This window comes from Limulus polyphemus, unplaced genomic scaffold (assembly GCF_000517525.1).
Source record: "Limulus polyphemus unplaced genomic scaffold, Limulus_polyphemus-2.1.2 Scaffold1520, whole genome shotgun sequence".
NCBI classification, from domain to species: Eukaryota; Metazoa; Arthropoda; class Merostomata; order Xiphosura; family Limulidae; genus Limulus; species Limulus polyphemus.
Genome location: NW_013667130.1, coordinates 81,728 through 93,172, shown reverse-complemented (window position 1 = coordinate 93,172; position 11,445 = coordinate 81,728). Strand labels below are relative to the sequence as shown.

Genomic DNA, 11,445 nt, shown 5'->3' with positions numbered 1-11,445 from the left:
CAATATTTCTGTAGATACAACCTAAAATCCTATTTGCCCTACCACTAGCAACAGTACATTGCTTGGATGATTTGAGAGACTGATCAACCAGAAAACCTTGATTCCTTTCCTTCATGATACCATTAATGATATTCCCATCCAAATTATATTTATAATTCAAATTATGATAACACACATGCATTATCTTGCATTTATTATAATTAAAACCCATCTACCATTTATTTGCCCAACTCACTAAATGATCTAAATCCTTTTGTAAAACAGCAACATCCTCTTCACAGGCAGCAACATCCAAAACCTTAATATCATCAGCAAACTTAAATAATTTATTGACCATTCTAGGTACTCGCACAGGTTGTAGCCACTGACAGTAGTCACAGGGATAGTGATAAAAACAAAACACTTTAAAAGATTAAGCTTATAGTTAAACTTAATAGAATTTACTATTTTAGTACTTACTTCAGAAATGCGGCTGTTGAATTGAATAAAATTAGGTTGCTAAAATCGGAATTTATCCCTATATTTTTACCTGGATTTTTAATGTCAGTATTTAAATATATATAGCAAGTACCTAAGAAAAAATAAGACCCACCCCACTGGTATGAAATAATAAATCACGAATGATGTAAATATAACTAAGCCCACTTACAGTATTTCACCACAGCAATATTTACAGGCGCTTTCGCAGTTATCATCTTCATTTCATTTTCACCTCTTTCTGCCATCAGGCAAGTAACACCTACTCTGATTTTTTTTAAAGTAATTAATTTACTGATTTATTTCAGTTTAAACAAAAACTAGTAGTTTTTGTCTCTATTACGACTATTCTAATAGAAAAACAAATATACTGTTATTTACATTACTATTTCACACGATGTGAAAACACATAAAACAATCTTAGCATTAGCCCCTCCTCAAAGCCACACACATCCGGTAACATAAAAGTAATACCTGGCATGGTATATTGGCAATATTTATTAAATGGAAAAATTGCTTTCTCACAGACAAGCATACACTATTACCTCCAAAAGAATTAAAAAAATAGTCAGTGTTTTTTTTTTTATTTATCACAATCCATGGTAATATTAACTTGATTAAAAATTATAAAATAATCATGAATGAGGCAATACCTTTGAACAAGAAAAATAATAAATACCGATCGCATAAACTCAGTTCGTTTTGTGTCGCTTATGAAAATCTGATTCCAGAGTTCAAATATATTTATTTACGATCAATTATGTTTCATGATCAGTAACTCATAAAGGAAGAAAAACGAATGTATTCCATTGAATAATTGGGAAAACGCAAATTCGTGCTTTACAACACTTTTATTTTTTGACAAGAGTAGCGCGAAAATTGCACCAAGGGTGGATTGGGGGAACTACCATTTTTGAGGGCTTGATACGATGAAGTCCTAGTTCGCATCCCTGTTTCACCAAACATGATCGCCATTTCAGCCGTGAGGGCGTTATAATGTGACGGTCAATCCCACTATTTGTTGGTAAAAGAGTAGCCCAAGAGTTAGCGGTGGGTGGTGATGACTAGCTGCTTTCCCTTTAGTCTTTCACTGCTAAATTAGGGACGGCTAGCGCAGATAGCCTTCTTGTTGCTTTTGCGCAAAATTCAAAACAAACCAAACCAATGTTATACACAACAGACTGACAAAATATGAAAACGTAAAACCCTTCAGTTTACACTATACAAATACAGATTTACAAATAAATGTTTGTTAAGACAGGAAACCTCAAAGTAGAAAAGTCTTACCAAGTGGTTAATGTTTTCGAAGTATTCATACACAACCAGAACACTAAGAATACAAAACAATAATTTAATTACTTAGAATTCTCAGTTTAAATTCAATTAAGTCAACAAATGTGATAATATTTAATTCATTGCAAACTTAATATGGAGTAGAGTCAATGTAAGTGTAGTATTGTGGTATTCTCAGGTGCATTGATTTCTCCTAAGAGTAACTGGGAAGGGTCTGAATAATAACAGAAGCTTGGACAGAAAATGTTTTCCTGAGTAAATCCAATTTTTCTGATTTGACTGATTTTGAAGAACGTAAGAGACTGTATACATTGTATGACAATGTGAGATAATCTTCATTAAAACAATCAAAGCTAACAAGTGTGTACAAGAGATCATGTTTTTTTAGATGTTTGACATGATTCAACAATTTCTGCTGGGAGTCAGGTGAAAGTTCTGTTGATAGGGGGAGCAGAAACAAAACTATAGGATAATTGAAAGTTTGTTAAAGAACTACAATAAGGAACATATGACAATTTGCAAAACTTGTCAGGGCTGGCATGGCCTGATGGTTAGGGCGCTCGTTTCGCAAATTACAGGTCGTGGGTTTGAATCCCTATCACACCAAACATGCTTGCCCTTCCATTCGTGGGGCGTTATTTGTTGGTAAAATAATTGGCGGTGGGTAATGTTAACCTTCCTAGCGCAAAAAGCCCTTGAATAGTTTCAGGGGAATATACGAAAATAAACAATAAATAAAATGTACTTGAAAATAAAAAAGTATTTCCTTCTTTTAAGTTAATAGCGAATAACACTAATGTTCTTTTTAACTGTTTAAATAATGTAATGTTGGTACCAGGTTTTATTATACCGAACGGAAATGTCGTCATAACCGGCTCGGTGATTTGTCAATATGCTGCGCAAAGTGCGTTTGAACGATAAACCAGATTTAGCTTGTTGGTATTTGAGTGTGGTTGTATTCCATAGTTTCTGGATTTTGTAATTATAGTCTGACATTGATAATAACATTCCGTCCAAGAATGAATAATAATTTGAATAACAAACATAATGTTGCTTTAATCACAGGCATTACTGGTCAGGTAAGTTTGCTATAGCCTAATATTATTAATAATTAGGAATAACTGTTATTAGTGAAAACGGAAGTAATGTTATAAATATAATTTGTAAAGTTTATTTGTATGAGTATGAGTATAGTAATACTAATAGTATTATTACTATTAGTATTAGACCGGTATTTCTCAACCATCGGCACTCGGACCGACGGCGGTTCCTCACATTCACAACCATCTTCCCGGTCTAAAGGATTTCACGAAAACAAACAAAAACTGATAGAATACTCGTATGTAAATCGAAATGTTTTATTTTGTTACACTTGCATTTTATCTTTATTAGACTTTAGTAGTCGACGACAGTTTAGGGAGGCAGTGAGCTGGTCCTGGTAATCCTAATAAACTAAATAATGGTATCGAAAATTGAGAAAACTGTATTACTAGTATTATTATTAGTGTATAACTGTTAGACTTTAGCTGTCACTGTTAGTGAAAGCACGTGACAGTGCATTCATTTATGTTAAAACTCTTGGTGATTTTTCTGTTAATCAATGTGACTAAATCAGTAAATGGTCAGTCGTTTGCCGAGACTTCCGGAAGCCGTTTTATACTTCAGTTCAGGTAATTGTGAATTATTTTCCAGAAATGTATTTAGTCTGTTACTTATTTAAGTTATTATTCGTTCAAAGATTGGTCAGTAGTTTTCTGGTTGATTTGCTGGTTTTCCTTCTTAAAGGAACATAAACATATTCGCATGCTTCCAAGAGACTGGGATGGACCCTGATTTAATTTTAAGGGATGGGTTAAAAAAAGTCAGGTGGTTAAAACAATACTCTATGCCATTGTCTCCTGTAGCTTTGTTTTTGTTTATTTAATTGCTGTAATGACTTATGTTTAGGTGATGTAAGCAGTTACAAAGCTTGTTTCTTTGTCTTGGTCCTCTTGAAGTTCTTGTATCAATGTATGTTTAGACTTGTGTATGCATACTGGGAAGGAGAGAATGTATAGTGTTTGATTTTGTGTGATATGTTCATTTACAGTATTAAAGTGATATTGGCTCATGTCTGGTTTGTTGTATGTTTTGAATGTGTTCTGTAAGTGGTTTTTTGAAAGTTTCAGTTTTCTGTGCATTTGTATATGCTATTTGATAACTGCCACAAAGAAATTTTATTTGTATTGAATTTTGCACAAAGCCACACAGGGCTATATGTGCTTGCCATTCCTAGCTTAGTGGTGAAAGACTAGAGGGAAGGCAGATCATCTCTCACCATCACCTCTTGGGCTACTCTTTTACTAAATAATAATGGGATTGATCATCACATTATAACACCCCCACAGCTGAAAGGGTGAGCATGTACAGTGGGATGGGGATTTGAACCATGATTATAACCATGACAATGGCATGGTGCCCTTCCTACTGTGGACTGGATGAAAAATGCCCCAATGCTGCCAGGTTTTGGATTAGAGATGCACCCCAGATTTGTAGTCTCTCTTCCTACCATCTGCTGGATGTCAATAACTCTGGTATTGGTTGTAGCTGGATGTAGCACATGTATTCCCACTTGTGTATGGTCGGGTATCCTCCTCCTATCACAGACTGGAAGAAACATACCCATTGCCACTAGGTTTTGGACTGGAAATGTCATCCCACCAGGGCTTTCCACCTTCCTACCATCATCTGGATGTCGGTTCATGATGGATCAGGTGTTAGTTGGTTTGGAAATGCATGCAAGTGGAGTCTAATTTTGGTATGGAAGCTTGTCTTCCCTACCAATTCCTATTTCAAGGTAAAGAGGTAGGTGATCCTCTACCTACTGCGGAATTATTGTACAATTCCAGATACTGCCAGGTGTTGGATGAGGTTGAACTACCACTATGGTCTGTCGTGCCCTAGCCACTCAACGCCCATGGGTTCCATTAATAGATAATATGGATTCCTTCTTGTTTTTCCTCTTTTTATGTTGGTGACAGTCATAAAAGAGCAAAGAGAATACCTGGATCAGATGTGGTGCAGTCTCCTGCAGAGATGTGATATTTTCTGTTTTGGTTCCACATCTCACAGTCTCTCTTTGTGTGCTTCCTAAAGGGGAGATCATTTTTTTCATTGGCCCTCCATCAATAAAATGTGGAATTCTAGCTATTTTGTGAGAGGAGGTAAGATATCGTATCGGAAGTTAACATTTTCCTAAATTGAAAATGTATTTCCGATAGATATTTAGCTCCTCTCACATTTCTCACCCAGCCTTCCCACTTCTTGTGATATGTGGTGTAGGTCCTATGACCAATCTCAAAGTGTTAAACGAGTGCAAATGTGGAGAGGGTGCTGGTTACAATAGGAGTTGTGTCACACTCCTATTGGTGGAGAGCTGTTGTATAATCATTTGCATGTGGATATGCAGAAGCTGGAGGTGCAAGCATTGAAAATGTGTGCTTATAATGAGCAGTACTAATTGAGAAAATCTATTTCATGAGTGGAGGTAAGTGTCTATCGGAAATACATTTTCAGTTTTGGAAAATTATAACTTTAAAGGTAATTTAAACATTTCCTACTTGGTGAATCACTAGTGTCTAGATGACCATGATGCTGCTGTTTTGTTTGGTTTTAAAATATGCAGTAATCTTACACTGTAAATCAAATAATAAAAACTATTACTGATAACTGTAATAATGTTTTTATTTAAAACATATCATGATTGCAGTTAGAAGTAATCAAGTAAACAATTAACTTAATTATTTGCATGCATTGTTTCAGTACAAGAAACATAAAAATAATATTCAATTTATAATGATTTCATTCATCAGAATATTTTGCCATTGCCTACTGTACCCACTAGACCTAACTAAGTTTATCTGATGTTTTCTTACTGAAGAGAATTTCTGTAGCTTTCAAAAAGGTATAATTTAACACACAAGCACTTTCATGAACAAAAGTAATGTAATGAAACAAAAAATATTCCTAGTTCTGTAGTTTGTTCTTAAGTTTTCATAAACCCCTTCTGTAATTAGATGGTGGAATATCAAGAAGACAGACATACATCAAAAGCACCAGCAAGTGCAAAGCAGATGCAATGGATCCTAAGAATATTTGGGGAAAATTAAAAGATATTCATGAGTAAAATGAAACTTGTTTTATTAATATTTGTGAAAGTACATTGAGTCAGTTCTAAAAGAGTGATGTTACTAACCAGAAAAGATATCAGTTATACCTGAGTAAAAGTTTTGAAGAAAATGTTATTGCTTCCTATAAAATAGACACAAGATGAGGCATAAATGAATTTCAAGTTATTTTTACATATTTAAAACTTTGGCAGTCAATATTCAAAATTGTTGGCCAACACACAATGTGACAGGCAACTTTTAGTGGTCAAACTCAAAAAGAAAATTTTAGCCTTGATATGTATAAATGTGTGAATTGTATATTTAAATTCTTGGAGAAGGAACTGAGTATGATAATGAAGTAAAATATTAAAGTAGTATAGCAAGGAAACAAATATAATGTTTAAATTGAGATGTTTTGAAAAAGAGTACTTTTATACAGTACCAAGGGTTAAAAATATAAATGTACACATATTATACATATTTTCATCTTTTTTTTTTTCTCATAGGATGGATCTTATCTAGCACAGTTTCTGTTAGAAAAAGGATATGAAGTTCATGGAGTCATAAGACGTTCTAGTTCATTTAACACTGGAAGAATACAACATCTCTACAAAGATCCTCTCACTCACACACAAGGATGTAAGTGTATCACTTTTGTGTAATTTTTTTATAAAGTATCTCAAAAATTAGTCTTTTTAATACATTTAACATACAAAAAAAATTAGATAATGACAAATTTCATCTCAAAATTCAGCTCGTACTCTAGTAGAACTAGTTAATTTACTGATTATAAAAAATAATTATCTCTACCAGAAAAGCCAATGAATGAGAGAAATGGCAACTATTTTTCCTTGATTTTATCCTATGTAATGATTATAGTTTTATAACTAGTATTATATAAGTTTGGGTTATATTCACTTATATGATATGAAAAATTTGTGTCAGCATTTGGTATGAACTATTGAGTAGCTATTGGATGGACCTCCTAAAGTGTGTTTAAAAGCAAATTGTGACATCACTTCTTTATCATTAGTTTTATATTTTTATATCATTAGTTACAGAAATGTCAACCAAAATAGATTAATTTTAGGATCACCATATCAACAATTGTATGCATTGTTTCTATTACTATACATCAAAATAAATATGAATAAAACAAACTTTTTTACTAAGATTCTGTTCTTAAACCACTTTAATGAGTGCATTCAATCTTTATTAAACATTTGATTCAAGTTACGATAATTCAAATGTACTTACTGTAGTATAAGGGCACTTGCTAATTATTTGTCTAACTTACCAACTGTTCACGGTAATTTTTACATGTAGTACCTAAATATCTTCAGTAAACTTTGCTAATTTACTAATTATGCCCCTAGCATTATCATTAATGTAAATAAGAAAAAAAATAAAGGCCAAGGACTGACTCCTGAAGCACGTAACCAATAACAAGGTTATAGTTTGATTGAACTCCATTAATAAAAACTTATAACTTTCTTTTACCCACCCACCCTTCAATCCAATTAATTAGTGTTTTTGTACCTTCCATTGATGTGAATTTCTTAGCTAATCTTCTGTTTGGCACCTTATCCAAAGCTTTTTGAAAATCAAAGTACACCAAGTCCACACCCTTTCCATCATCCAGATAACTAATATCTGGAAAAAAAGGTAACAGGTCTGTAAAGTAAGATGTTCCTTTATTATATCAATGTCAACACTCTTTTACTTCACTAAATGATTTTATAAAGTTTTTTTTAATCAGATACAATAATTTTTCTAACTAAAGAAGTAATGTAAACTGGTGTATAATTCCCAGGGCAACTTTTATCATCTCTTTTTAAAAATGGGAGTAATTTTGGCAAATCTCTAACTATAAGGCTCTACACACTGTCTATTGACATAAATATTAAGAGAGGCTTGCATATCTGATCTTTAACCTCCTTTAAGTTCCTGGGGGAAACTCTATCTGGTATTTTTAATCCCTTAATTCTTTTTAGTTGCTAGCAAAGGATGAATTTCTATGTGACTGAGGACATTTCTAATATTTTTCATATGCTCAGGGTCAAAATTATTGCTGATATTCTCTCTTGCAAAAAAACAAAAAGAAGAATGTTTAAAAGTTCACATAGCTTTTATCAGAAAACCTTGCCTTCAGAATTGTTTAGAGGTCCAGTCACCATTTTAACGTACTGTGCATCTCCAACATACTTGAAAAAAATCTTAGTTGTTGGTTTTAACATTATCATCTAGTTGTTTCTCATATGCCTTTTTTGATTTTCTAATATCTTTTTTTAAAACAAATCCTTAGGTTTCTTTTGTTCTGTAGATTTTTTATTCCTATCTGTCAATTTAAGTTTCTTAAACTTTCCTTCATTTTTCTTCTTTTTGCACTTAGTAAGTTAGTTAGTTTTGATCTTCCCTGTTGTCCTTCTTTTCTTGTTGGGAATGTGTCTACAGGTCTCTCAAATTAAAAGTAATTTATTTTTAATCACAATCCCAAGTAGCTGATGTTAAATCTTGTTTCTTGGCCTCAAAATTGGCTTTCTGGAAATTAGGAATTAAAATTTAATTTTTCTTCATTATCTCAATCTGTAGCAAAACATCAAACTTGATTCTGCTATGTTAACTCATTCCCAAAAGCTTCCATACTTTTGTAACCTCATCTTAATTAGTGGTTAACACTGCATCTAAAATGGCATCCTTTCTTCTTAGTTTCTTGACCATTTGGTGTAGAAAAACATACTGAAACATTTCAGTGGTCCTCTCCCTCACTTCTTGACTTCTAATAATCCAGAACAATGTGTCTAAAATTGAAATCTTTCATGATTATTACATCAGTATCCTTATCAATAACCCTTCCCTCTTATTTGGTAACCTATAACAATTGTCCATTAAGCTCCTCATTGTAACTCATATATATTCCATTCCTTAATTGTTGTTTTTGTCATTATAAGTTGCAGGTCATTCATTATGTAAGGAGACATTACACCCTCTCTTTTAGAAAGTCTGTCACTGTTAAGTAACTTCTAACCAGGAATATCAAAATTTCTATTATAAATATTCTTCAGGTATAACCAAGTTTCAGTAATTCCTTTTATGTTTATATCACAATCTTCCATTTCAACTTCAGTCCTGAACTGATAATTTTGTTCTTAATACTTCTAACATTAGAACAATAGCAACTGAGCTTGTTCTAGAATCTGCTGTGTATATCTTTAAAATTGGTAACCGTGGGTGCCTGCAGGAAGGGACAAGAGAGGGCATTCGCTCCCCCTTCACATTTCACAAAAAATTGTGTGTTATGGTGTAATCTTAACATTGTAGTTAAACTAAATATATTTAGTAATTTTTTATTAAAATTGTAAATTTGTGTTTGCATTTAAGCGCACATGACATATTCTTTTAGTCTGTTGACTTACACTGTAAAAGCTGATCCCCCTACATATATCCCCCCAGCTATTTCATGGGCATCCACATTGGTAACTTATCTTTAAAACTATTATTTAACTTATGCTCTAAATCTTTTTTTCAGTCTCCTGTTTTCCCTTGCTATCATAAATTGTTTATTCCCAAACCCCCTCACTACTATGCAAGTTTAAACTGCCTTCAAAGAACTTCTTTAGACCTTTCCCATACATCCTGCTGCCGACCCTATAATGTAAGTGGAGGTCATTTCTAGCATACAATTCACTGTTTCTCTGAACACTGTCTCACAGGTCCAACCAGCACTCTTATTACTCTAACCTGATAATCTTTCATTTAAGCCTTGAACCATGCCAAGTAATTCATTCCTGCACTTAGCCTGAGGGAACACTTTTATAAGAGATCTATTTGTATCCCTAAACCTCTGAAGGACTTTAAATTTTTGAAGCCATTTTTTCCATTTGCAATTTGCAACAATGTTTGCTCCTAATTATGCTACAAAGAAAGAGTGCTCCTTTGTACCAGCAGCTACACTGTCAATACATTATAATGTCCTGGCAAGCAACTTGCTAGCCCCAGACTTTTTGTACTTTCTGTTACAAATAACTTTAACAGAATACTTAATAAGAGAGTTCCATATTACATACACCTATTGATCACCTTCTTTCATGTTGCAAGGATCCAAATGTTCAAATTTGTTAACTGTTACCTGTATGCTAACTAAACCTGACTCTATAGCCTTAACATTTTTACTGCTGTGAACCCTTGTAAACCCAGCACTCTCATTTTCACCTTCTCCCAAGAAAATCCTTTAGCCTAAGATTACCTATTTCTTGACTTACACCCTTGACTCCTGATCTATTTTCTTCTGTCTCATAGAGCAATTTTTTCTAGTCCTCTAACTGACTCTCAAGCATATAAGCCTTGCAAGTAAAGTGTAAATGTATGCATTATTATGTGCAGAATTGAGAAAACTATTTAATATACATGTAGCCCAAGAGGCAGGTCTTATCTTGGGAGTTATAGAGCTAAAGTTAGCAGAAAGGGCTGGTTTAAAACATCAGAGAAATGGATGACATACATTTTACATTAAAGGATATCTTAATTACTAAACTGTTACAATTTATAATATGTGAACCACAAATATTGCACAATTAGCAGTGACAAATAATTTTGTATAAATGTTAAATATCTAACATGTATAGAGCTGGGTAATTAACTCTGTATAATTGATTACCTATAAACATTAATAACATCAATTGGTGTCAAGTAAAATAACTGCATAATTGAAATTATGGTTAAATAAGTTAATGTCATGAAAATAAACAACTAATTGAAATTAGTTATTATTGTTTTCTATATTCCAACTATCCAAGTACTTGAAATATTGCCATTATGATTTATCATTATTGATTAATTTAAGCTTAATCAATTAGTATCATGACTCATGATAAAAACAACTAATTGATTAGCTTTTGTGATTTCATATTATTCTAACTGTTCAATTCTTATGAGAGTACTCAATTAGTTGATTGTAATTTATTAATGAGCTCAATGATTAATTGATTATCAAATTCTGCTAATTGCCTATCTCTAAACATGTATTTGTAAGCAAGATTTTGTGGGTAGAAAAATTGTACCAATTTTTCTTAAAATGTAGTTAAATGGATTTTTGTTTCAACAAGTAAACTATTCTTGTCTGAGCAATTTTCAGTTTGTTGAGAAAATTCATCAGTTTTAAAACTTAAAGATAAAAAAGACAATATTTTTATCCCTAGCATATAACAGAAGTGATGCATATCAATTGTTATATTAAAGTCTCCTTATTTTGTGTACGAGTCAATTCTCACTTTTCAAGAATCATCTATATTCAAATTATTTAAGTACAAATTTATTAAAATTTTTAAGTTTCAGTTCCATCAATAGAATTAGGTAAGTATTTAATTTATTCTTTTATTTTTCAAAAAAGTTGTTATAAAAAAGTCTTAAACATTATCATTTTTAAATTCGTTATGTAAAAATTTGGTTAAAAGTTTTGGATCTTTACATAGAACTTTTAAGATGAAATTTATGCTTATATTCTTAATATGCAACTTATTACATATAA

At 32.4% G+C, this 11,445-nt stretch overlaps 2 protein-coding genes across 2 annotated transcripts in view; one reads left to right on the top strand and one right to left on the bottom strand.

Annotated features, from left to right (window-relative positions):
• Positions 1-1,452, bottom strand: part of LOC106463935 (diphosphomevalonate decarboxylase-like) — a 26,886-nt gene extending 25,434 nt beyond the window's left edge. The window contains exon 1 of the mRNA XM_013924023.1: positions 1,363-1,452. Coding sequence (XP_013779477.1) covers positions 1,363-1,452 — 90 coding nt within the window. The remainder of the gene's footprint in view (positions 1-1,362) is intronic.
• A 1,252-nt stretch (positions 1,453-2,704) lies between these two features.
• LOC106463937 (GDP-mannose 4,6 dehydratase-like) overlaps positions 2,705-11,445 on the top strand; it is a 29,221-nt gene continuing 20,480 nt past the window's right edge. Inside the window, exons 1-2 of the mRNA XM_013924025.2 lie at positions 2,705-2,849; positions 6,425-6,557. Coding sequence (XP_013779479.1) covers positions 2,790-2,849; positions 6,425-6,557 — 193 coding nt within the window. The 5' untranslated portion in view covers positions 2,705-2,789. The remainder of the gene's footprint in view (positions 2,850-6,424; positions 6,558-11,445) is intronic.